The sequence below is a fragment of the Streptopelia decaocto genome (assembly GCF_964273445.1).
Source record: "Streptopelia decaocto genome assembly, chromosome: 8".
In the NCBI taxonomy this organism is placed as follows: domain Eukaryota; kingdom Metazoa; phylum Chordata; class Aves; order Columbiformes; family Columbidae; genus Streptopelia; species Streptopelia decaocto.
In genome coordinates this window covers 18,465,233-18,493,076 of record NC_138662.1, presented here as the reverse complement: position 1 = coordinate 18,493,076, position 27,844 = coordinate 18,465,233, and the positions used below count along the sequence as shown (strand labels likewise).

General features: G+C 43.1%; 2 protein-coding genes across 2 annotated transcripts in view; one reads left to right on the top strand and one right to left on the bottom strand.

Annotated features, from left to right (window-relative positions):
* Window positions 1-11,723, bottom strand: part of UROC1 (urocanate hydratase 1) — a gene marked incomplete at its 5' end in the record, with an annotated part of 37,117 nt that extends 25,394 nt beyond the window's left edge. Inside the window, 4 exons of the mRNA XM_082060107.1 lie at window positions 1,525-1,584; window positions 1,850-1,943; window positions 4,564-4,694; window positions 11,598-11,723. Coding sequence (XP_081916233.1) covers window positions 1,525-1,584; window positions 1,850-1,943; window positions 4,564-4,694; window positions 11,598-11,723 — 411 coding nt within the window. The remainder of the gene's footprint in view (window positions 1-1,524; window positions 1,585-1,849; window positions 1,944-4,563; window positions 4,695-11,597) is intronic.
* Window positions 11,724-13,908: 2,185 nt separating this feature from the next.
* LOC309443402 (netrin-4-like) overlaps window positions 13,909-27,844 on the top strand; it is a 46,543-nt gene continuing 32,607 nt past the window's right edge. The window contains exons 1-2 of the mRNA XM_082060320.1: window positions 13,909-15,308; window positions 22,049-22,590. Coding sequence (XP_081916446.1) covers window positions 15,242-15,308; window positions 22,049-22,590 — 609 coding nt within the window. The 5' untranslated portion in view covers window positions 13,909-15,241. The remainder of the gene's footprint in view (window positions 15,309-22,048; window positions 22,591-27,844) is intronic.

Below are 27,844 nucleotides of genomic sequence, written 5' to 3'. Positions count from 1 at the left end.
GTGATTCCTACTCTAAGTAAGAAAAGACAAAAAAGTTTTGTTTGTTGTGGTGTGAAACAACCGCAGGTCATAGCTCTGGACAAGAGAAAAGGGAACATTCCTGACTTTGGCAGCGCTTCTACTTCACCTTGCAGACCAGCAAGACCCAAGGGATGTCCGTCCACTACAGGCTGCTATAGAAACTGCTGGTGCTGCTCACATCAGAAATGCTGCAAAACTCAGATAGTTAAGAGGCATTTACTAAGTAGTACACAGAATTAAGAAATGGTGTGCACTGCCACGGTACCTCTATTTTTAAAGTCAGAACAGTTTTGCCTCAAAAGCTGCCTAAGACTTGTATTTAACTGCCATTTACCAGGTTAAGAAACTGAAGCAGGAGTTTTCTCTCAGCCACAAACAAATAAATCACAGTCAAACTGCAAGGAAAACACAGGTCTCTCGGTTCCATGTTACAGGGAGGAACCCATTCCTCTCCCCTACCCAGGAACTTCATTTACACATTAGTTTTGCTTGGATTTTTAATAATTAAGAGGCCATATTCAGGCAAGGCCCTGACAAGGAGCATACACGATCCTTTCTGACAGAAGTTGGCTCCTGAAGTCAGGTTTTGTTTGCATAAGCTACAGATTCAGAAGCAAAATTGTCATTCACAATAACATTTGTGCCATCCACACTCAGGATGATTGTTCATTAAATGTTCCTCCTGCCACCACACACCTGTAGAGGATTCAGACGCAGAGAATTGAACTCATACAAAACATGAGTCTAAATATGTTGCTGAAGTCAAATATCTCTTGAAAATGTTTCCCACACGCATTTTGCAGTACTTGGGTTCAATTGTATTTATTACCATTTTTTTCAATAGAGAAAGAGAACAGAAAACATACCACCACACCTTAAACATCCCAGCTCTGATTTTAGACAGGCTTTTACCCACCTGCCATTATTCTCAGAAGACCAGGGGTAACATTGCTAGGCGAGGCAGTGAAGTGCTCTATGATCTGACAAGTAAATATGTAAGAATTTACAGCTAATCTGATTTGCTTGGAAAAAGACTCAGGATTGCATTTTCTTTAATCAAAGCCTTTTTTCTTTTAATTTCACTATTGTTGTGAGAAATGATGCAAAAGTACCAGAAACAAGCAAGCAAAATATACACCTTTTTGTTTCCTAAAATTCGTTTTTACTCGAAAGTTGTATGTCAAAAATACACAGGCACATAAAAACGCATCAAAGGGGAAAAAAACAATACAACAAACAGTCTTTACATCATCATACGCAGCTTGGTATGTTTATGGTTTTATGTTTAGTATTTCCACTGTGTTGCCTGTGCTCTCCTTACTAAATAAAGCTCTCCCCATCTACGCAGTTCCTAACCAAGCATTCCTCTAGCCAGACAGGATGTTTTGGAGTATTTTGAGACAGCGACTGCCAAGAATGATCACAAACCGCCTGAGCAGAACGTGCGTGGGGGAGGGTGAAACTGGTTTTGTGAAACAAGCTGGGAAAGCAGCGATGTCCTACCTGCGCCCAGTTGCTGAAGACCTGCCCGTTTCCTCCATAAGTGACGAGCTCCTGGGGAAACTGAAAAATGCAATTTAACAATCAGAAGGCAAGCGCTTTCCTGTATCTCCAAGCTATTATTTTAGCCTCAGTAATAAACTGCATCAACACTCTCTGGATTCTTGAAATCAGACAGTATCATAGAAGTGGTAATCATCTGCACAAGGAGTAATTTCACCTATATGCCTAAATTCTTCAGTTTTCACATGAAAACATGCGCAAGAAGTAACTTGCAGATTTGCTGCTGCCCTACGAATCCAGGCTCTTTATTTCCACTGTACCTTACCTGAGCCACTGAGGGATCCAGATTATTCATGATCATCAACATAATGGCAGCAGCCGATTTGGTCTTGCACGGGTATTCTCCTATGGGGTACGCTCTGAAACGGTAATCGCAGCAATTTAGAAGAGGCACTTTGACTCACAAGGGCAACCACAACATGCTCCACAGAAACATCCCTGCATGCCAACACATTTGAGTTGCTGGCTTTTTATTCAGTAGGGGAGAAAAAAAAGAGTGCAGATCTGAAATTACACATGCACCTTAACAGGCAAGTCAGGATTTAATTGTTTTCAGAACTAAGCAAATAAATGTATTCAGCTTATCATTTGCTGGATCCGTTAATCACAATTGGTTATAAATATGGTAGCCAAGAGCTCTTCTTGCTTTTTAACTGCATTATTTTGGAGATGCTGCAACTGGTCTCTGTAATGTAGTTGCCAGGCCAAGGAGCAGAGTCCTGCAATGCCAAGGCAAACAGCATTGGTGGAAGGTGCCGTCGGGCTCATCAGCCCTTGCTGCTTAAGATCCTATCTAAGGAAAAACATCCAGCTTGAATGTCAGTCCCAAAGAAGCTCAAAAACTGAACTCGTTAGGAGAAATATGGGCCTTTTTCCTGAAAAAGATGCATTTGGCCAGGAAGTTGAGAGGTGAGGTACGGGAAACCCTCACAAAAGTGTTGGAGTTGGGTTTCTCGGCGCTTATGTGCGTCAATGCCAACTGCTGCCATCATCTCACTGTTATCTTCTCCTCCACCATCTGTTGGTCATATGAAATTGCTCTGAAACTTCTAGTCCTAGATTTATAGTGCAGCTCTTTGGGGCAGGGACAGTTCCTTTGCTGTGTTTGCACAATTGTGATGCCAAAAGGAAGCGTAACCACCGATCAAGAGTTTTGCACTTTCTGCAAGCAACGATGCCATCACAGATGCTGGAAATTCCTGAAGGTAGATGGGATCATTTGACATGGTTTCTAAATGATCTTCCTTTTATTGGACCATAGATCTTGGGTGGTTGGACACTTGCTTTGTAGAGGGAAGACAGTTGCACTGAAAAGCTCAGGCTGAAGAGTGCCAACTACAAAAAAGAAATTAGACATCCCCTGACCAGCTCATGAGCCAAGATCTGGAATGTATATTCTACAGATTTAGCAAATGGGCTCCTCCCATGATCATATGCACTGTATCCCCGCTTCTTACATCAGGATACCAAAACAAATACCTGGCAGTCATTGCCAAACCAGGAGGGAAAGCATCTGTGTTTTTCCACAATACTTTTTTATTAGTGTTTTCTGCTTTTCTAAGGCTGATGTGATAATATAACAGAATTTCTTTGGAATTATATCAATTCATCAAGAAGAGATATTGCCACACAGTATTGCCCAGAACATGAGAAACCCAAAATTCAGATATCAGCTGAACATGGGAACATGGGTGTTAAATGGAATAGAACCAAGTTGGACTGTGCTCCCTGGGACATACAGAACCAAAAACCATGTACTACCCAACCAAAGAGAACAAAAGGCATTTTCTTGATCAGAGACTGTAAGAATCAGAGTGATCAGTGAAACGGTCACAAAGCAAAAAATTATCTGAAGCTATCAAAGAGTCACTGATGCCAGTGATGGAAACAAGCTGGTGGATGGTCTCATCCAAGCCTGGCTGGGAAGTGCCCTCCTCTGCAGGTTGGGATCAGGGCCCTCTCAAGTCCAGCTCTGCAGTATCTTCCAGACAGTCTTCCATTTGCCGAATTCTGCAAGAGCTGACCCCAGACTAGCATGGACCACAGAAATACAGATGTCTGTGGAAATCAGAGTGCTTTCTAGTGGCTTGCTTTATTCGGTTTTCTGTATAGACATTAACCAGGCCCCTGCTGGATGCAAAAAGGAATCAATCAGTCTAAAAAAAGCAGCTAGCCCCTGGCAGCCCTCTCTAAAACCGGTCTGCTTCACAAACATTAGCCCCATCAGCCCTAGAATGAAGTGGTGCTCCAGGATCAACATGCAACAGGCACAGCACATTACAAACCAGGGTCAGATACAGGTTTGTGATGGAAAAATGTAATGTCTTAAGTCCGAAAAGCCTTCTCTGTGAGACTGGGAAGCAACCAGCCACTCATAGCAGGTCCCAAGCCATCTCCTCATCTGATCCTACCTCTTGATTCAATTGAGACTCCACTCACACCAGCTCAGGACCTCTGCAGGTTTCCTGTCCAGGTCACAACCAGAGGTCTCTGAGTAATGACTGGCCTGTAGAAACTAAGCCTTGCCATGAGGCAGAGCATTTGGGGTCTCTGGGTATGGTAAAGCCTGCAATACCAAGCACACAACCTTGCACAATCCTTTCCCTGTGCTCAGTTGTGCTGAGTTGTGCTGTCCTGGCCCTGCCCCAGCCCGTTCAGAAAGGTGAACACTCTCCCAACTTGTCCCATGGGACTCCCACGAGAACAGAGAGCAGGATGAAAGCTGGAGAAGCAGGATCACTGTTATGCAGCTTTAAAGAAAAAATACAGTATCACTCACTGGAAATGAAACCACTGCTATCTAATGACAAACAGTTCACCCAATTTATTCAGATTATGTACTTCATTGATATCTTATGACACGGCTTCTACCACAGGTAAATCAAAGCACACCAATGCCACTGTTTAAAGGTCAGTTCCACAGGTGAAAGCTGGTAACCAAATGGCAGTCAAATGCAATGTGAACCATCCAGTCCTTACCTCATCTCGATATCTGGGAAGAATCTGTACATATAGATATGGCCATACAGTCTGAGTTCTTCAGCAAATTCTGGTGCCAGCTTTTTTTGTATTTCAGGTGGGAAATAACGCAAGGCATTGCGCAAAGCCAGCTGCGAAATAAACCAAGAGAGACAAAAATCAAGGTAAAAGAGAAATGGAGGTAAGGGGGTGCCCCTGAACTTTAACCTGACCCAGCTGGAAGCCTGCCTAAGCTATCAGCAGGATGATAGAATTTAAAAGGCCAAGCTCACACCAGGGATGCCCCATTCCTGCTTTCCCATGGAACTGCCTCCACCTGCATCTTTTCTTGTAGATTCAATTGCTGTACAGCAATAACCCTTCCCTTTCCACCCCCCCAAATCTCCATGGAGAGACCCCAGAGATTTGTTAAGTGGTGCTCAATCCTATCGATTTCAGACATGGCGAATTCCCTCTCACAATGCTAGGGGGCACTGAACTACCAAGGAAAACATTGTCCAGAAATCCTTAGACTGAGACCATGAACTTATAGAGACCCTGAAGACCCTACTGTACTTTCCATTCAAAAAAGGGCGTTTTAGCCCTGAGTTACGTGACATACTCCCAGATGAGTTCTTTGGCTAAGTTTTATTAAAGTTCACTACATTTAGCATCCTAATGTATTGCAGAGGGTGGTGGTTTATTTTATTGATGCTACATGTATCACTTCCAAATTAGCTGAAGTGATCACCAGGCACTGAATTAAATTCTGCAGATGATACTACGTGGCTTACACTCCCTATTGCGTTCAAAGACATTGCCTATGGTTTGCAAAGTACAGTATGTCCTCTTGAATGAAAGAAACCATAAATAAATCACTATCTTTAGCAACAGTCTGTTAAGTCATGTCTCTCTATTCCATGTTCCATATGATTAAAACCATAACGAGAATTCTAATCTTCAAGAAGTTAACTTCACGCAAAGATGCTAAAAGATCTTGTAAGTTCCCTGACAAATGGCAACAATACCAAAATAAGTTTTAGTTGAAGAGATTCACTGATCATATGGAATTTCACATCTTCATTAAGCTGATTTTTATTGGCTGTGGAAAGGATAGAAAGTGATCAAGCTTGCTTCCAAATCTGATAACAGTTTACAAAACCACCAGGAAAGCCCAGTTTTGGAGAGGACCGAGTATAGCACGGATACTCCGTTTGTGACACCTGGCACTGGCAAGTCAGAGAGTTACGGAAGGAAGTATTTCCTGGAGAAACTGAAGGGGTGGGCTGTAGTACAGGTATCTAGAACAAAGGCATCTAGAAGCATCCAGTCCAGGTATCATCACCATCCATCCTGGTAAGAAGTCCTGAAAAGCTCTATAAGGCCCTCAGCTCAGTAATAAACCTCCTCACTCAACGTGAGGATGGTCTGGCTCATAGGTGCTCTCCAGCTCCTTCATCTGAGCATATTGGTCTCACATACCTCAGAGCACACTGAAAGAACAATATCTCTACATCTAAAAATGCCCCATACTAAGAGAGGTTTTTGGTGGTGTACTTGCTACTGAATAGGCAGACAGGTCAGACCTTTTCAGAGCAGTGATTCTATACTGATTTGCACCAGCTGAGGATCAGACCAGTAAACCCCTACAAATTAGATTCACCATTCCTCACAGAGAATGACAAGGTGGGGAGAAATCTATTTGCCAGATGAGAAAATGCAAATTCTGTCTTCAAACACTACCTTACTCTTCTCCAGTTAGATAAACAGTCGTTTTTCAAGGGCATGTTATTAATAAACACAAAAATCCCAGCTATATCAACACCATGACAAAATACATGGGGATTTTCAAAGCCAATCTCAGAAGCAAGCAGCCACCACAGTGGGTTCTAGGTTTAAGAAATTTCTAGGGAATAAAATCACATATACCCCTTACAACAACAAAAATCAAGAGGAAAACATTGCCACATTTGTCTGCCTATGAGAACTACAGAGAATTATCAAGACAAGTGTTTTGTTTCCAGTCTGGCAAGGATCACCCTGTCTTTGATCAATGTATTATTTGTATCATAATGAAACTGATGGGCAAATATTTTTCTTCGCCCTAAAAACAGAAGCAAGTGAAATCTGCTTGGGCTTTCAAATAAATTCACTTAGACTCAGCCTCTAGCCTATTAATGTTACACATTAGCAGAAGCCTGAATTTTGATGATGCAAACATTAATGAAACATGAACTTGGATGTTATATGAAGGGTGGGAAGGGCACCTTGGTTGCACAGACAATAGGGAACTGATCTTATGAAAAAAGACTAGAACAGGGGCTTGTTTAGCTTAACTGAACCAAGGTGACATTTGATTGCTGTCTCAGTGCAGGATAAATGTCAGAGCAGGAAGGAGTTTCAGGGAAATGCTGGAAAGGGAATAAATAGCTGTGAATTAGCCATTAAAAAAATGTAGTATTCAAATTAGAAGAATTTAAATACAAGAGAGTCCAAAACACTCTCTCAAAAGGAGAGCTAGGGCTCTTAAAATTGCTTAGATGAAGCCCGACTGCTTTATGAAAGGGCAATTGCCATGTGCATCAGGGAGAATTTTGCATATTCATTATTGAGTCATAAATTAAATAACCTGAGAAAGACAATCAAGAAGCGAATTCAAATAGGCTGTTCATCCTGCTTTTGTGGAAAGACAATACAAGGCCATTATTCCTTACATTTCATTAAAGCGCCATACAAAACATTATTCTGACCTCTAAGTAGGATTGATTTTACCTATAAGTCACACGTTGCATTCTGAATATTAGACATTGTGCATTTGATATAACTTCCACTGACAGAAGCTTAAGCTGCACATGCTCAGCACCTTTGAGAGAAAGAAAAACAGGTCCAGAGTTCATTGAAGATTAATAAAAAAGATTAATAAATTGCACTTATACTCCTGAGCCTGATAGGCTATTTAAAAATAAAAACTGCTCTGAATTTGCTGAGTTACTGATTCAGTTCAGCTCAGTGAGACTCAAGCATCAGATGCAAAAGTACCCTCTTAGAACTGCCAGCTGGATCTAACATCTGATTTTTGCGTTTAAGCTCTAGTCACTAGTAGGATGACCATTTTTGTATTTACTGGTATTTATACAGCAAAACAGGATCCTGTGGCTATTTAATAAAGATTCAGATGTCTCAGTGTCAAGAAAATGTAGTCAAAAGAACCCATGAAATCCTGCTCCTGTTGATTAGCTGTAAATATCTTTGTTGTGAGATCCCTTTGTTGAATAACCAGTGCCTCTTCAGAATGGCATTAATTTCCCTTTCCTAAAAACATCATCAGGACTTCCAATTTAAAAATCTTGAACACTCAAACACTAAGATTTGCAACCTCCCATTTTACTGCAGGAAAGGGAAGTGTGAGGAAAGCAAGTGACTCCTGAACTCTACAACCATTTCATTCTTAGTTCTGTGCTTTCCCAGCGGGGCTGTTGTTTGCCTCCCACTCATCCTCTCCTGCCAAATGATATCCAGGCCGAGAATCTTTACTAGCACTATTCTCCAAACAGCAACTGTAAAAGCAAGATGGTTGTTTTCATGTATTATTCCTCCTGATGGGTCCCAGTTTAGACCAGCTCAGCTGGGAAGGGAACATACTGACTTCTGACTGGCCATTGCTATAAATGCCCTATGGACCGTGAAAGTTCAACCAAGTTCTTTATCACCTAGACATAGAATAACTCCAGTTTGAAGAGACCCTCAAGGTCATTGAGTCCAACCATAACCTACCCTAACTCTGGCACTAAACCATGTCCCTAAGAACCTTGTCTATGCACCTTTTAAACACCTCCAGAGGTGATGACTCCACCACTTGCCCAGGCAGCCTGTTCCAATGCCTGACAACCCTTTCCATGAAGACTTTTTTTTCCTACTATCCAATCTGAACCTTTCATGGTGCACCTTGAGGCCACATTTCAGAACAAGAGCCAACAGGTTGGCCTTCCTAATACGCATACAAACTTTTAACAGCAGCCTCATTTCTGGATGCGTAAAGCAACCATTAAGGTCAAATGTCCCACTTCTTCGCCAGAAAGTTCAACAAGAACTTCAGGCACTACACAACTTCACAGGCTCTGGTTTCCAGCTCTTTGTACTAGGATGTCATGAAGCAGCAAGGCCCAGCAGCTCCCTAGGGTTATGGAGCCAGAGTGACAGAGCCAGCAGGACGGTGTCCAGCCTCATAGTACCTGAGGGAGGTGAGCAGGGCAGCCCAGGGGTGGCAGCCAGGTTCCACCAGGAGTCCAGCTCACCAGGCAAGGTCACGGTGATGTGCAGACCTTGGGCCAAGCTAGGAGAGCAAGTCAGAATCAGGTCTGGTGATGGTTACCACAAGGAGAAAGGCCAGAACTCACCAGGAAGGTATATAGTGGCAAAGTCAGCCATGGCTGGGCACAGAGACACCCCATGACAGAGCAACAGACACATCACCAACTCAACTAAGAAAAAAGTCCCAGGCCTGAGCTTAAATGAAGGCCCTAAGCCTATGGGCTGAGGGTGTGGGTGGAGATCTCAGGTGAGGCTCGTCAAGGTCATCAAGGCGCATTACTGACCTCAGAGCCCTGTGACAGAAACACAAATGATCCTTTGTGCAAGCAGCAGATGATCATGTTGGGGTAGCAGGAAGACTGTAACATGATTTGGCTTTAAGATAAGTAAGGGAACTACTGCATGGATGAAGACAGTACCATTTTTTTCAGATTCTGAGCAACGCCGAGAAGTGCACGTTCTTCCTAAGCTGTGCCAGCTTTACTGAAATGCCAATGAGTTTTGAGCATGCAGCTTGTTCTGCAAAGGACAGATCATGCAGAAGATTTTATGGGTGATTTCTTTACAGCATGTTTACATTAACATACAGATGCTGAGAACCAGCAAGGTAGGGTTTCCTGAGCTGTGGAGGGAAAGAGAGAGAATGTGGCTGTTTCAGGTCTCAGGCAAAGAATGCTGAAGGAAGAGAACTCAGAAAACATATAAACAGAATCAGTTTTGAGAAATGGCCTGATTTATCCAAGAAGATTAAAGTATGTATTATAGGAAGAACTATATACCTCTTCAGCAAGCCCCAAAACACAGAGAACTTTATAAATCTCACTTACAGAATTTCTATTATAACCATAAAAAGAGGCCCAAGAAGATAAAGCACTGGCAGTGCTAAGGTTTTTTATTGTGGAAAGGGCTAAAACTGCAATGAAGGCATATGAAGAGAGGGACAAATCCTGAGGAAATCAGCAGAACATTATTAACTTCTGTCAAAGCTTCGCCTGAGTACTTCAGGTAGAAAACGAACAAAGTGTCACATACAATGACAAGCCTTGCAATACGCTCAGCGTTACACGCTGCCAACAAGATCTGGAAGCTTGTCTCAGGACTTACACAACACCATACAGACAGACAGCCTTTTCTGGAGTTGTCTGTCCACATGCTTTTCTGAGCACGGAACACCTCTTAGAAAAAAAAGATATTTGACCTTTCAGATATAAAATAAATACCACCTGAGCCTCTAACTCTGTTAAGAGTTTAAGGTGGAAGATTCAGAGTAAAATAGATCAGAAAGGAAGCTTTAAAATCGTTAACAGTCTAATAAAAAACTCAGCTAGCATGACCTCTTATCACATGTGGTAGATAAGAAGGAGAGATGAGGGTAGGATGTTAGACAGTAGACTGGGACCAGGGAATCGGTCTGCTGCCATCTCCCTGCAGCACTTAAAGGAGGCAGGAAACTATTCCAGTTTCTACATAGGCAAGAGGACTTTGTCATTACCTTTCTCTCCAGGTAGAGAGTAAGGTTTGGCGTCCTTTTGAGAGACACCACCTTCTTTCCTGCAACACGGACTCCTCCACGCTATAGCAGACTTCTCCGGGGGAAAAGTGATTAGCAAAGGCAAGGGATAAACCGGAGATGATTGGCAATGTTCCGACATGCGATGAAACTCACTCCCTGCTCCTTTACCCTCACAGCCATCACCACACACCACAGCCCCTTCTTCCGCACGCTTAGTAGCCACAGTTCCACGTGTCTGAGCTGTCCCAGGCACGAACAGCATGCCTCAGCCATGAACGCTCCTGACATCGAAGTATATCCTCTTTGGATATCTCACAGCTGTTGCTCTTTCTACCCTTTGACTAGGCTCTGCTCCGCTTGTGCAAGTGGGCTTTGAAAGAATTTGCCTGCTCATGCCAGTGGGGAACTCCCACGAAGGCAAAAAAGTTGCATGCAACTTGTTAGTGGGGAAGGAACTTCTCTGTTCTGACCAAAATGGTACATTTTAAGTGATGTTACACGTGATGAAGTACAGACTTCCAAACTAAGGAACTCACCTTATCCTCTCCCACACAAATTCCTAAGGATCTCCACCCATTGACCATTATTTTCTGCTGATGACATTTTAAAAATCACTAACGTGAAATAATGCAATGATTACTTTAGTGTGTACGTAGACTATTCAAACAAAAAGAGACAGAAAAAGAATTACACAACTAAAGACAAATAATTAACTCCCTACAAACTTGCCTAAATTCCAGGATGCTTCAGACTACTAGTTAAAATGATTTATCTTTGGATCTCTTATGCAAATATACATATGTGTAGCTTGCACCATGATGTTGATTCACCACATTTGACATTTATTGTATCTGAGGGATTAGCTTTCACTCCCATACATATGCAGTGTTTTCACAACAGCAGTCATCATTTCACCTCCAAGGAACAACGCTGGATTGACAGCATTGAAGTCTCATGCCTCTTGTTTAGCCAGTCAAAGTCATGGTAGCTGTTGGGCAGTGAATTTCCTTCATATCAATCTGCTTATCTCTGGGGGAGGAAGAAAGCAAGCAAGCAGAAGCGTTTTCAGCACTTTGTCCCTTTACCCACTGAAATTATAACACCAAGGAAACACGTTTGCCACAAAGTTAGGTGAATATTCAGAAAAGCATTTCAGGCAATCAGGTCTGCTGCCCTGAGCTGCATTTATCTGAAAGGAAGAGAAGTGAGGCCCTGGGAAAGCCCATGTTACCTTTTTCTCCTGACCAGTGAGATTGGGGGTTCTCACGGGTGCATGGGGTATTCCTTTCCTCCGACCTCTGTTTTCAGGCAAAGGGTATAGAGGAAGGCCACGACAGATTTCCTTCAGGCTGGTCATAGCTGCTGAGGAAATACGAGGAGGAAAGGCTGGAGAGGTACGAGGAACAGGGAGCGATGGGCGCGAGCAACCAAGGTGCAAAGCGACTGAGATGTAGCACCACTCCGGGGGGATCTGGAAGAGGACAGCCCGTCCTCTGGCTTTTGCAAACAGGCCTGTCAAGCAGAAAGGGCAGGTGGCACAGGTGACACACCTCCCAACTTTGTGCCACGCCATTGGCTCTTCCCTCCTCCCCCCAAATGAATGATTCACAGTTTTGCTGTTTATTCTCTGGATGCTTTGTCAGCCGGTGCTGTGCCAAACCACTAGAGCAAAGCCAGTCACTTTCCAAATCATAAGATTCCCCCAATGTCCTAGTGACAGTCATGGTCTGGAGCACGAGCCTTACCTGAGATCTCAAGGACTGTATTCATATTTCCATAGTTTAGGAACTAACTAAAATTAATCGTTATCATACATGTCACTGTTCATACACACTGTTCGGCTAAGATGGGCATTCTCTGACAGCTCTAGGTATGGGCTGTTCCCCGAATCTCATCAGTTTGTTCTCTAAACAACAGTGTTTGTCAATAATAACCACAAAATTTTGCCCTTAGGTGTTAGCTCCTCTTAGCTCCCAGGCATGAATGGATTTTAGTAGTGTTAAACTAGAAATGTGCTCATTAGCACTGGTATTGGTTTTCTCAAGACAGGCAATAACAGGGAGGAGTAATTAAATCTTTCAGTTCTAAGTCACTTTTACACCCTACAGTCAACAACAACTAGAAAGTTTTATGGTACTGCCATCAAGATACCACAAATAAATGAATATATTTAACTTTGATTTTCAACTTACAGTGCAAAATTAATGTTGCTCTCCATGTTGAGTTCTTGTTTAAACTATACACAGGACCTTCTTGACCTTTATTACATCCATGGAACTACAGCTCTTGGCCTGGGATCTTCTCAAGTGCCACAGTTTAATCCTGGTGAAATTTACTGAGAGAAACATTTAAGTTAGGCATAAGACTAAAATCTGGGTATAAAAGCAATACTGCATTTTTTCTTAAAGGCAGCAATCAACAAACGATGACAACAAAGCGCAGTTATTAAATGACAGCATCTCATTAATGTCACATTGACTTTAGCTCTAGGAAATACTGCATATCCCCAGCTCCCACTGAAGATGCCCGAGTTGAAAGAACTCAGAATATCCCAGGGGAGCAGAGCACACAGCATCCTCAAACCCTCTGAAGGACACTAACTGTCAGTTATGGCAGGAGATTTTTGGGTTGTAATTATACAGTATTTTAGCTGCTTTCAAACAAAAGGTAAAGAGAAAAAGGAGAGGAAAAACTCTCCATATTTTAACATTTTCTATCGTGTTTTCTTATTAAAAACATACAAAAAAGGAAGGGTAAAGTCAGAAAATTCTACCCCAAAACCTAACTAAATAACCCTGCCTTACATAAACGTTCAAAGGGAAATAAACTTTTCCTTATTCTTCTTTGCGTGACCCACATTCTCCAAATCCCTCTGTGGTCTGATCCCGTGCACACACGGGCACAAGAATAACCTCATCTACTTTTGGGCTCCCGTCAGACCTGCTTCCCTCTGCGACGTCAAACAGAAGTGAATGGCGTCACACTGCCAGGAAAGCTGAGGAAAGGGAGAATGAAGCTGGGGGGGAACTCACCCCCTGAATTAAAATGATTTCTATGGCTGAGCACTTTCACCCCCTGATCGCTACACACTGGAGCCTCTCCAGTAGCTTTGTTTTGGAGTCACCTGAGCAAATCACGCTCAGTGTTGGCTGGGTCAGTGTCAGTGGTGGCAGAGCAGCCACCCCAGCTTCTCCGGGAGGTCACAAGCCCCCTCACTCCCTGGCTTGACCCAGCTCACGTTTGTGACTATGGAAAGAAACACGATGAATGTGGCCGTTTCAGCATCGTGTGAGCCACACCTAAACCAAACCCCAAAGCCACCCGTTGTCCCCACGCCCTGGGGCTGCCTTGTGGGCGCTCGGGCAGGGACTGTGTCACCAGGGCGTAGGGGACAGGGCCGGTGTCATGTGCCGAGCGGGCTGGCAGAGGGTGCTGCAGGGAGAGCCGGTACCAGGCGGGCGGGCGGTGCAGGCTGCCCCCGCCCCGCACACACAGACAGACAGACAGACAGACACAAACACACACAGACATAAACACACACACACGCACCGGCTGCTGGAGGAGAAGATGCGGCTGGAAAACACCGCCTGCATCTGAACGCAGCAAGGACCAGCCCCGCCGACGAGGAGGTGCGGAACCGACCCATCCTCCTCCTCCACCCTAAAAAAAAAATTAAAAATTAAAATATAAAGAACGGGAAGATCACATGTTATGATAATCCCCTTCGCAGCTAGACAGGACCAGAGAGGAAAACCGCCCAGTTAGGACCGAGAGATGTGCTAGAGGCTGAGAGATAAAACTTGGGGATAACTAACCAGGGAGGGCAGGAACCCCCCAGCCCTCAGCCTTGCGGGAGCAGGAGGGAGGAAAGATCCTCCAGCGCCACTCTCCCCCCCGACCCTCCCCTTTTTTCCCCTCTCTCCTGGGCCCTGGACATTGCACCCCCACCCCCGCAGGGCACCCCAGCCCCAGCCTTGTCCTCCTGTCCCCCCCGGCACCCGCAGCGGGGACAGCCGGGGGTTTCCAGGCACCGGCACCGGGTTTGGCGTTGGGTTTGTTTTTGACTCTTTACCCCCTGGCGCTCGCTGTGTGAAGAAGCAAATCCCTTGGAGGTGGAGGAGAAGCGGCTTCCGTGACAGCGCAGGGAGGAGGGAAATAAAATAAAAATCAAACAAACCCAAAATTAAAAAAAAAAAGAGAGAAGAGCCAAGAAAGCACTTGCTTCTCATCATCTCTCAGGGAGAAAAGCCAACTCTGTTCTTCTTATGACCCTCTGCTGCGGGGAGCAAAGGGAAAGCAGGTACCGGGGCAGAGCTCCGAACAAAGCGGGGTTCACGCTGCCCGGACCCCATCGCCACCCCGGGTAGCAGCGGGAGGGGCGAGGGGGGGCAGGGGAGGCTGTCGGGGGGAACACGGGCAAAGCCAAAAGCCAAGCTCTCCGCCAAAAGCAAGGAGCAGCAATGAAAGTTTCTGAATAGCACCCGAAGAAGCGCGAAGGACCGGACCGAGCAGCGCTCCCTCCGCGGCGCATCAGCCCCTCGATGGTGCGTTTGAGGGATGTGACCGTCCCCGGGCCGCTGCATGGAGAGGGGTAAAGCCACGGCAAATCCTTGCTATTTATTTATTTATTGGAAGCGATGTACGGGTAACACCCAGAAGGCATCTGAGCCCTGAAAAAAAAAAAAAAAAAGGCAAACAACACCTCTGGATCCAAACGAGAACAAGAAGAATGAGACAGCAGCCTTGACCCTACGCTGGGAGGAAGGTGAGCAGAAAGAAAGACAGAAAATACAGAAAAGCCATGCAAGCACCAAACCTGTAGATTACTGCAGCTTTTTTTTTGCTTCACTGAGGACAGATATTTTACTGACAGCCATGCAGCATAAAGGCATCATGCTGATTGTGTTCTTGGAATATTTTATTTCTGACCACGGGGAAGCAGGTAAGCAAAATAAAACAATATTGACATTCATGAAACAATTTATCCTAAGTTTAGCAAGGGGAAAGGGGAGAGAAATCAGGTCTGATTGTTTAAAAAAAAAAAAAAGTATGTCAATGTCTTTATTTTAGGTTGGATTTTTATAAGCAACCTGGGTTAGTCAATGTATAGAAAAATGCTTCTTATACCCTGCTATACAGTTTCATAGCTCAGCCTCCTCTCAAATAACTATAATAGGATGTACAGATTCAAACACCCTAAAAAAAAGAAAAAAGGTATTATTTTTGTGGACAAATGAAGAGTAAGAGAGAAAGAAAGAGAGAGATGGATTCAGATATGCTGAATATTTGTTTTGGGCTTGTTTCGCACTTGTAACACTGCCTTCCTAGGCAGGACCAGAGTGAAACGACAACATCCTTGGACAGCATCACTGTTGAAATCTGAATTATTCTCTGTTAACTTCATTTTGCATCATTAAAAGTCAGAGACACTGTATAGGAATTACAATTTATCCAAGACAGTCCATTCATTCAGTGTATGCCCTGATTTAACAGTTAACATGCAGTGGACAAGATTAAATTAACATTAGAGAGAAAATGGATTAGGACAGAAAGAGAAGTTGATTAGTTGTGTGTGTATATGTGGGTGTACAAATAAGCATATATAGGAATGATACAGCTGTAATGGCATTTACACGGGGACCTAAAAACACCTGGATTATGATGAAGACAAAGTCCATAAGAGAAAGGAAGCAAAGCATTAATTGTTTTCTTCTTGTTGTGGTTTAATACATCTTTAAGCTTAAAAGGGATGAGTTATGCAGATCAGGTCAGAAAAATAAAAATAGGTATTGATAAAACAACAATACGCCCTTGGTGATTTTCCCTTTGAGATACTGGCTTGGGATCTCTCTTTCTGTCCAGGAAAGCACACCAGTGGTTTGACTTTCACCTGCGTGCTCAGTGTTAGCACAGGAACAACACTGACACGCACTGATTTGAAAGCGACTGGAGAGTTCAGCTGCCCTGCAAGCCACAGTCAAGCCCAATGCACATCAGGTGCCTTCAGCTCAGATTATTCCCCAGCCAGAACCTTTTTGATAACACACACATCAGATTTCCACAACTGCAAGAGTTATTTTCTTAAAAACTGAAAACAGCTCATGAATTTACAATCCTGTCATATTATCTGGTGACTCATCTGGGAAAAGGGCTGGATATCACAACGTCACAGGGAGGACATGGTACCTTCGTCCTCTTAGTGTCTTATCTTGGATATTCGCTAGTTTTCCAGGCTAGGACTATGCCTATAGGACACATATGTTGATATATAGCACAGAAAGGTTATAGAGATGTCTTGTGAAGTTGCTGATAATGTTGCGGACAGCACTCTGTTACCAACTAGCCCACATTTGCTCTGCATCCCATTCACAAAGTGAAAATGAGTCTTCAAGGAAACGCAGCCCACAGCTGCCTGCTTGGAAAGCGAATCTGAGGGGAGGGAGTGCGTTCTGTGTGGAGCCAAACACACTTGTTTTTAGGACATAGTGAATAACAGGGAAATAACTGGATATTGAAGGCAATGACACTAAGGATTCAATATCACTTTAAATAAGTATACGCTGCTTGGTCAAAAGGTTGCACAAACCATTAGCCTACAAAGCACAAGGGTTACCCCCTATTTATTTACTTATTTATTTTTAAAAAATGTTTTTTAGAAGTAATTTTAAAATCTTGAATTAACCTTGAATGTCTACAGGTTCTGTTACTCACAGGGTCAGTACTGCTCAGACTAAGGTTAGTTCAGACAGTGTTTAGCCAATCTATGTAAAATGATTTGGAAATCTCAGCCTTTTTCTGAGCAGAGCTGTACAGGGAAGTATGTTTTTAACATACTTGATCAGCCTATACAGTAAACTCCCTTTTCAGCCCTATGGTTGATCCCTTCTGGTCAGAAGTGAAACAAATTGATGGGGAAACAAATGTGTGGGGAGTACATGGAGGGCAAGATTTGTGGAGAGGATAATATTTGCTTTCTGTCACCTCTGTGCAGAGAACACAGTCAGGATTGTCAAAATTGGCTACTGAGGTCTTTAAATATAATACCAAGGGGAAAAAAAAACCCTTAGTGGTTAGGCTGGAGGAGTGACCCAGGTTTTATATAGTGAGATGTGACTCTTGGGTGATCCTTCCCCATGTCTTACACAGGTGGAGGGTGTTATTCCCCTCAAATAAAGTCAGCCCTGGCCAGCCCAGAGCTCCTCAGTGAAGCAGCACTCAGGGAGCAGCTCCCCCACCACTGGAACCCTCCTAAAGGGGGCACGGGGTGGTCAAATATGGCCATTTCCAGCACCAAGCTTAAAATCAATTGCAGGACTTGCAGGGTTTGGTTTTCTCTGGTGCAGGGTTATTCAGCTCACCGGGAAATGAAGCTGTAGGTGTTGGAGCCCATCCTTGCTACCGGAGGGAAGCAGCATCAGACTGCAACTGGCCACCATGGGATATTGCCCAGACCTGGGACTTCATTCTCCTGTCCGTGCCTCAGGCCATGGGGGCAGCTTGGTTTCGTAGCACATTCAGAACTTCACCTTTGGGCTATTGCTGAAGGCTGGTTCATTAACTCCAGTTGTGAGGGCTATTTTAATGCAGAAATATATCATGCTACTCACAAATGGATGAAGACTAGCCAAACCTACTGCATGTTGGCCCCAGACAAACCACTTCTGTTGGAAACAGCATTAAGGGGTAAAGTTCTCAGTCTGATTAATACAAACTTGAGCAACTCATGTCCCCAGCTTAGGTAACTTTAAAAGAACATTTCAAAGTTTTTGGTTATTAAGAAAAAAAGTTAAACAGATATAGAACAAGTGAAATCCAGGATGGACATACAGGCTGAAACTGCTCCATCAATAAATGTAGCAGAAGATGCCCAAAGGTTTTAATGTTTCCATGTTGCTCAGAACTGTGAAATTCATTCTCCTATAGGAGACTTGAACACACAAAATCATAAATTTGCATATGGAAAAGAAATAAAAAATCCACTTCAAATCACTCAGAAAATATTAGGCATCTTTTCATAGATCATCAGGCTTTGACTAAGTTGCTGTATGACCTTTCTTCTGTTGGGTATCCAATGGAGGCTGAAAAAAAATAAACGCTAAAAAAAACTGAGCCTGTTTTAGTTAATGTCTACAACGTTCTGTTGCATTACAAGACCCTGAAGTAAGAGATCTCTGTTTGAAATGGTGTCCCAGGAATATCAATAGTATGACCTCCCTTGAACTGTATGATTCCCTAATCATCGGATAACACCATTGTTACACCACGTGCTGGGCAAGTGCCATTGACCTGCCACTTTGTGGCACAGCTCTGAGGGACCAGAAAACAAACAAATAAATTAATCATACCATTTACAGAACCAAGCCATCCTCCATGGAGTAACAGCTAATCAACTTCAATAACATGCAATGCCCATGCGCAATCAAACTGTTTAGTTCTTGATGAATTATTGAGTGAGTCCTCCTGGCAGTTGGGGTAAGATGTTTGTTCTCCTGGCTGCTGTTTCTCTTCTGCAGCAATTCCCTCTTGATGTCCAGATTCAACATTTCATGTTGTTTCCACAGAATCAGTGAGTGATGGACAGGCTACGCTGTCCTTGCGGCCAAACAATGTCCTGCCAATTGATTTCTTTAAACACAAAGCTTTTAATCGACTGCAGATTTTGTTCTCCAAACTCTCTCCTTCTCCAAAACTGCTTTCTGCTAATTTGCACTTTGTTCTTCTCCCATTTTCCTAATGACACAGCAGTTCAGACAGGAACTGTTTGTTGATGTTGTTGCATTAGCAGGCAGGGCAGATAAACCTTCTTGTGACTGTTGTTCAGAACAGCCATGGGTTTCTTCCTTTTCCAGGTTCAGTTAAAAACAGCTGAAAAACTCAACACAAGACTAATAGCCCATTTATGGGAAATATAAAAAGCAGCCATTCCCTTTAAAAAATGTTTCCTTTTTTACTTGTTCACATTCTTGTCTGCAAAGCTTCTCCTATATAACTCCTTAAACGTAGAACCCCAGCAGCCCATTTCCTCTATGAAAGCTTGAGTGGTGTGATCCATCAATAGAGATGGACTTTCTTTTAATTACGTGCTATATTTATCCATAATCCAATAGCATTTGTAACGTGGACCCATTCCTAATGAAAACTAAGTAACCTGACTCTTAATCAGAGCTAATGCTTCTACAAAGCTCAGCTGCAAGACCAGTCCCACTTAAATTCTCTGGAGACAAAGATGAGGCCTTTCTGCAGCACTGAGCAAAATCAGTTCATATCCAATCTCCTTTAAACACAGAAATTGCTGTGCTTTCTTGTAATTTTTACCAAATGGCTTGGACATGAACATGAACCGACATGCCACTTGCAAAGACATTCTCGATGCATGCAGTTGCAGCTCATTCTATTTTTGCTGACCTGCAAGGATAGATTTATCTTTATTTCAAGAATTCTGCATGACTCAGTGAAATTCACCCTCCAGAGCAGACAAAAATTTGGAATTTCAGATGCTCTGCAAAAAGGAGGAAGCTCTATACAACTTGTGTGGAAACTCGAGTCCTTTCTCAGGACAAAAAGACTCAGAGAAATTGCAAGGAACTTCCCAGATAGCATCTCTGAAGCTCCTGCTGTTCCCCTGTAACTGTACGAGGCTGAGATGGAATAAGAAGTTCATAATCAGAAAGAAAAGGCATTGAAATGGTCATCAAGCAGTCAGGATGGTGTGAGGATTTGGTGGAGGATCTCCAGTAGCGCCACAAGTCACCCGCTCAGTTGTAGTTTGGGAGCAAAGAACGGAACTGATAGAGCCAAATATCTCCATCTTCTCTCCCTTCTCCAGCTGACTTCTGCAACTCCTCCTCTCATGAAAATCCATCTCTGTGCTGGCACGGGGAGTGGTGGTAGGACCGAGGAGGGGCAGCTTTCATTCCTTTGATCCGAGGTGTATTAGGTGCACATGTAATCCAGGCACTATGACCCTCTAAGCTCTGTCAGTCTCCTAGAACTTCACTGGGATACTAAAAATAAATCTTGGCCGGCCCACTCCAGCCACTGGTGGAAAACAACTGTCACCAGGAGGAAACCTGTGTCTCCTACACCCCCTCCTTCCCTGAGGCTGCTGCTTACATTGGCTGTAAGGCAAACACAAATCCAGTCCAAGTTCCTTTGACGGTGGCTTCCACCTGTTTCTAAGAGTAGTCAAGAGCATTTTTGGATGATCTGCTCCCTTGATATCTGAAGCTTAAGACTACCCGATACTGTACGTAAGCTAAAATGGCGCGCGCCATTGGTCAATGGGATTCAGCGGACACAAACCAACTTCTTTTTGTGTCCTAATCCTGGGAAGCAAAATGCATGAGGTGTTTTCCAAAACAATGTCCATCTCTGACCTTTCTTTTCTAGCCTGTGTCGAAATATCACTGAAGAACTAAGGACAGAAGCAAAACCGTACCTGCTAGACACATTTGTTCACCTTAAACATTCCTTTTGGAAAGAGGGACATCAGTTTCATTTGACTATTAATTAATTACGATTTGAGTATTTTTATAGGGCTGAATTAGAGAGACTTTTCACTGACATAACTTGATCTTAAAACTGATTTTGCCTGAGGAAAGGCTGAGTATAAACCAAGTAGGAATTTTAAAATTTGACCTAGAATGTTGAACTAACAGCTGACCTTTGAACTGCTCCTCGATTACCCAGGGTTTACGGTCATCCTACGTTTCATTGGAAGGGTCATTTCCTGCAGGACTTACATCCAGTCATCTGACTTGTGACCTTTTGGATTAGATTTATGACCTTGCAAGGTCAGTTTTTAACTCCTTCTGGACTGTTAAATTGCATGCCATTACAAAAGCAGTTCTACCCAGTATGGTAGTAAGGTTTTGGAATGAACTGTAATTCCAGTGTCACAAGACACTACTGATTTCCAAACAATATTAAGAATTTGTAGTTATCCCTACCTTTCCTTAATTTAGAACTAAGTAGATATATACATTGAAGATACCAAAAATTTGCCAGTATTTGCACACTTGGAAAAACAGAATATAGTCACCTACCTCCATGTCAAGGTATTTAACCAGAAGAGAGATAGATTTTCAGCTCTGCTAAGTATTAACAACTCCAGCTGATCTCAATAGGAGCAGTAGAAACTCAACGCCCCTCAGAATTATGCGAGTAACACATAACTACAGAAATACATGCTTTTTTTTGTGTGTTTGTATATGTAATTAGTGTTTGTAATTTGCTGGGCACAAATAATATCTTATTGTATCTACAGTACAGTCTGACTTTGCTTTCTGATGACAATGAAAATAAATGTATTGAATAGATTCGGTCATCAGATACAGAGCTTTACTAGAGTGAAAGTAAGAAAACACAAGATTTCTGTGGTTAAACATAAAATTCAACAGATCGATGCGACGGCATTGTCAACCAAAATCAAAGTTAAGCGCCATAAGCATGAGTTTTCTAAAGACTTCAGTTTCTTAGTTAGGCACCAAAACCAAGGACTAGATTTATTAAGCAACTCCTCCAAACTTTGTGTGGAAAGATGAAGTAGCTCTCCTTAGAAGGAATCCTCTTGGATGTCAGTCCCCAGATGAGGACTCCAAACATCTGCATGGTCACCTGTGTTACAGTCTGAAAACTACTGAAGAAATTCTACTCTGTTGTGTTTCTTTTCCTGTCTTTCAGATCCCACGAGGCCTCGAGCCTTCCGCTGTAATGGCCGTTCTTGCAACCCTCCGGTGGGAAACCTTGCAACTGGGAGGACGCCAGTGACTCTCACCACGTGTGGTCAGAACAGCACAGAACTCTACTGCTCCTACCCCGACCAGAACCTCCTCCATCAGCTCTCCCATGGCTGTGGGCAGCCTCGCTGCACCAAATGCAACGCCAACCAGCCCGATAACTCCCATCTCCCTGCCGACATGACAGACGATTTCTTTGTAAACCCCGTCTCCTGGTGGCAGTCTGCCCAAGGGGTGCACAGGGAAGAGATCAGGCTAGACTTTGAAACAGAATTCTACCTGACCCACGTCATCGCTGTGTTCAAGTCACCTCGCCCAGCTGCGATGGTGTTGGAAAGGTCCCAGGACTATGGGCAGACTTGGAGGCCCTACAAGTATTTCGCTGTCAACTGCACAGCGACTTTTGGACTCCAGGATGATCTCGTTGAGGAGGGCTCCATGTGCACGTCCAGGTATTCAGATGCGGTGCCCTGCACCAGAGGAGAGGTAAGCGATAACTGAGGTTTGGACTTAAGTTTGACGTCAAACAGCTGAAGACTGTCTGAAAATCAGAGAGTATGCGCTCAAAGAGATACTGCGCGTATAAATTAACCAAGGTAGCCCATTTGCAAAGGCTTTGTGTTAAAAACAGAAAGGGGAAGAAGAAGAGAAATTATATATCAATGAAAATGAATGGAAATGCTTTAACAAATTTCTTCTCATGAGAGTTGCACAGGACAGAATTAACTTTGCCTAATTTTACATTGCAGATGCCAATAACTGAACTAGAATTACACCAACATAGGTGTAAGGAAATATACATTTGTAGAGTCTTATCTATCCAAACTGTTTTCCTATTTTAGGATGATGTGAACTGCATGTTCTTTATTTTTTGCCTCCATATAAAAAGCCCTAGATGCTTGGATGACTTTTAAATAAATCTTTCCCCTAAGTTTAATGTAACTGTCTCGCTGGGGGTGACCTCTCTGATTGTATCAAGCCATAAAGTCCAGAAATGAAACCATCTAGAAGCAGGTAGTGGAAGTGAGCAGCCAACTTTCATTATTCAACAGTGAGAAAAGGCCCTTCCTTGGTATGAGTATTCTGATGTGCTACTAAACATAGGCAGGAGGCTTTCTTTTAAAATAAATGTACAATTTTCTAATAAATTCCTCTGACAAGAACACTGACTGCTTAGTAAGCAGATGCTTAGTTTAGTTATAACACTTTTCACTCATCAATCTTGAAACAGATTAGATAGGAAAGATGGTAAATATAACTGGTATCATTCTATAGAGGAGATGCAAAGACACAAAGGGAGAATATAAGACATTCTTGTAGTCACGACAGAGGCTGGAGGCCTTTCACTTCCTTCTCTCTTAGAGAAGTCACACTCCTCCTGGTTCCCCTGTCTGGAAGTGATCATGCAGGTTTGGCAGGAACACTTTGCTGCAAATTAAGCTCAGGTGTGAAGTGAATGGTCCAGATATGCTTCAAAACCACAGTGGTTTCAGCAGCGCATTTCAAATTGCGCTTGAGAAGAAAGAAACTAGTGTACTATACCTGAGACAGGGAGACAGCAGAAAGGAGAGACTGAGTTCATCTTTGTGCAACAGGCTGGGAAACATCTGTGCATATTAGAAATTAGGAGCAGATCATTTGACTACTAAACTGGCTTGTTTCTGGAGTAGTAATTCTGCTGCTTAGTTACGATACATTTAAGCCAAATACATTCAAATTTCTTCTGTAGAGAGATCACAATTTGCCATGTCAATACAGAATCTAGGCAACTAATACAATTTTCCACTCGTGTGCCTTCCAATCAGAAATCTGGAAGTACTTTGCAAGGTCTATTTAATGATCTTCAGCACACATAAAATGGTCTTGTTGCCATTTCACAGATGGGGAAAGAGCAGCACAGAAAGGTGAAGTGTTTCATGGGAAAACAGGACAATTCTGCTTGAGTAAGGAACAGAATACAGGGTCTGAAGCAAATGCTTTGGCCTTGAATGCAAAACAACTCTTCCTTCTCTAGTACACTATCCCCCGTTGCCCTGCGCTATGTTGGCTTTTGTGCTTACTTAACCTTGGGGAATATCATTAAGACCATGTGTTGCTGCTACAACAAATCTGAGAAGCGGATGGCAGAAAAATCAAATAATGAAACATTCATCCAACACAAGCCTTTGTGATTACAAGTGTCAAAATGATTCTGTCAACTTGGGCAGCAACTACACTGAAAGGAATAAGTGTATGCTCAATCAATCTATGCTGTAGCAGTATATGTTAGAAAACAATAGTAGTAGTACCCTTGCAGATCCCAAATACTTTCATAAACTGTTGCATGCACTGAATATGTACAGAGGTCACTTCTTCCATGGGACAGAGAGCTGAAGCTTTGAAGCAGCACCCAGGAATCTCTACGGCAACATAACAGAGAACAAGGCAAATACTGTTTCATAGCACGTTAACCCAAAAGGATTCTGAAGTTCTGGACAGACTTTACAGAGACCTCTTAACCAGTCCACGAAATGCCACTACGGCAAGGGCGCAAAAGCATCAGGCTTTTCAGGTCAGCAATATGACACAGCGGATTCTTTTGTGAATGAAAATAAAAGAAGGCAGAGCATAGTTATTTAAAGTGATACCTGATTACATTTGCCACAGTGACACTGCTACTCTTATTACAAGTCTTGCAGGAGCTTTGCCCATGCATCTCAGAACTGCAGTTTTACAACCTTATAGTAAAGATGTCACAAATGTCACCAGGGCATCCCCTCAAGCACTGACTCACGACTAACTTGGAAAGAAGCTGATTGAATCCCCACTGCTCCTTTCTGCAGTGTTCTCTGCTTCTTTTTCACCTGCACTATGACCAACCCAATTACTGACACCGGCATAGTCTTGGATGGCTGAGGAGCTCACATCACAAGCTGACAACATTTCTGAAATGATCAAAACTGTTTCCAACTCAAATGCTAACCAATGCTCTCAAATAAATCCCAGTTTTCTCTGCTTGGGGACTGAAGTTATTTCCACTGCATGATACTGAAGTTTTTCTTGGGCACTGTCTTATTCACATTGAGAAAAGACACAAATTCTTTTTTAACAGGGCACAAAAGAAACCAGACAAGGAGATGGATTACCAAGAACACTTAGGTTTAAAACCCATGTGGGACACATCATGAAACAAGATTTCAGGTCAACTGGCTGCCAGAACTGAGAATGTAGGTGTGAAAGAAGAAGGTGGTAGAGCTGCAGTAATATGTATCTATAAACCAAGATGTTTTTCTGATTTACAGAACACTGTTCTCTATAGTCATGGAGCCTAAAGTGAACCTTCAGCTCAGCTAATGTGAATCAAAACTGGGGGCCAAACAAAACAAGAAATTACCACAATGTTGCATCAGATGTTAGTGTGACTTACAGTTCAAACATCACATGGGGGAAACAGGGACCGAAATATTCCAACCTGCATCCTGACAGCACGTGCACTAAAGGATCTGAGAGATTAAGAGTACATTTTAATAAACTGGAATATCAGGAAATGAAAACAAATGTTCTCCTCCATCGAAGATGATGTTTGCATGAAAGGAAGACATTAGCATGCAAAGTAGAGCAGAACACCGACCTACTTATAACCACCAGACCCAAGAGGAGACCCTTCCCCTATTGGGTCTAGTGAGTGGAAGGGAGTTTTGAATCAAAGGCTGGTTCATTTCTGTGAGTGTCTGTGTGACAGATGACACCAATGAAGTGTGATATAATAAACCCATTACTGGAATTCACTGGGGGCTGGAAGAATTGTGTATGCCTGAATTAAGTAACTGGTTTCTATGGCAACATGTTAAGTGTGCCTAGTGCAGAAGACCTGTTCATTCTCCGTTTTGTATCCTGTGGTGACCTCTTTAGGGACAGAAGTCCCCAGCAGTGCCTTTTGTCAAAGATGAGTGGACTCGCTTTGTAGCTGAAAGACTTTTAATCACTCTTCTAAACACACTCTGTGCATCAAGACATGTTGTGATGGGATGCGGTTCTGTCTTCTTCAAAAGCCACCAGGTTGTTCAGCCAGGGCCGGCCCTATGGGTGGCCTTTTCCTCTGCACCAGCACTGAAGATCTCTGCAGCCTTTCTCCAGCTATAGGGACTCCCTGAGCAACACTCATGCGACCACTCGCACAGACACCCAACGAGGCCAGGGACAGGGCTGTGTGTGGAATGCATGGGATCTTGTTCCAAGGACCTGCATTTTTTCCTGTCTTTTCTCAGGCTTTTCTTTAACTGTATTCATGCCAAACCTTTTCATAAACACAAGAGGATCCCCCCCCCCACCTCGTTAAGTGGCAACATCAATAATTCAAGAGGTCACCACTGAGGCTTCAGTGCCTTCTTAAAGGTCTGATCTCGTATGGCAGTGGGGTCACTGGAAAGAAACATGCTCAGCCCATCCCAAGGTTGAACTCCCAGCAGCTAAGATGCAAGGGCAGGGTCTTGCACTGCAGCGAATTGTCCAACGGTCATCAGGACCAGCCTATTGAAGTTGCACGATGCTCGGGTTGTTCCGACTTCCAGCCGGAAAGGATTCCAGGAGGGATTAGTCACTAGTGAACCTAAGTGCCCAAATGTTATGACTAGGGCTGTCTGTTCAGCATTTCGTTTAACTTGAACTGTAGAGGAGATAAAATGCAGAGGCAAGTTGAGAGGAAGCAGTTAACACCAGCAGTGTAAACAAGCAGATAGCGCTGCCAGGCCCTGCGTCCCTGGAGGAAGAATTAAGGGGCTCAAGGATTTGTCTCTGAAGGGAATTTGAACTGACATGAGACCAGTCCAGCATTTCCATCCCTGGCAAGTGAATTTCAGGAGGGCACCAAGTGTCCTACTCTGACCTGGTTTGCAATGAGCCATTCCAGGGCATTTGGAACCTTACAAACCAGCCAGAAAGACACAGCAGAGTTTTTTCAAGAGTTGCTTCTACATTTCCTGAATGTACAAGGCAAATTAATTTTTCTTCTCACTCTGTTTTATAAAACCTTGGTGGAGTTGCAGCCACGACTTTTTTTTTCAAGTCTCAACTGTTAAAAAAAATTTAAGTGCTATGCACATTACAGATTCATTGTTGTAATTTTCAAACCCCAGGCAAAATGACACTTCACTGTTTGCTCTATAGTTGTCCACACATAACTGTCAAGGAGAGATGATACTGTTAGCCAAGTCTGTTCATGTATAAGATTTCAGCCAAGACCTAGAGATATAAGCGACTCCACGTATAAGAAATGGATGATCTCTTATGAAAGTACAGTCTTTCCCTGTCATCATATTGGCAGCAATGCCTAAACATTAATATTAATGCCACACTGCCTGGATTACTGGAATGACCTCAAAGCAAATACAATCTGAAGGGACATTGACCATTTCTGGTTTGGAAAACACAGAATGAATTCAAGATGCCACTCTCTTGGTAGTAGCTGAATTTACCCAGATCAGAGAAATTTTAAAAAATCAAATGCACCATTATTTCTTTAACAAACTATCACATTCTATACTGGCTTTTAAGTTTTCTTCTCCAGGAGAGAAAAGCAATGGATCTTGACTAAAAACCACTTTTCCACGAATATCCTCTGAATGGGCCTCCTAGCAGCTAAGAACAGCTGAGCTTTCTGTGTGCTCCGATCAGTATTTCAAAACAGGGAAAAGTACTTCTTAGTACAGACTACTGCACCACAAGATGGAAGAATTCATTTCAGCCAAGGGGCTCCGTCAAA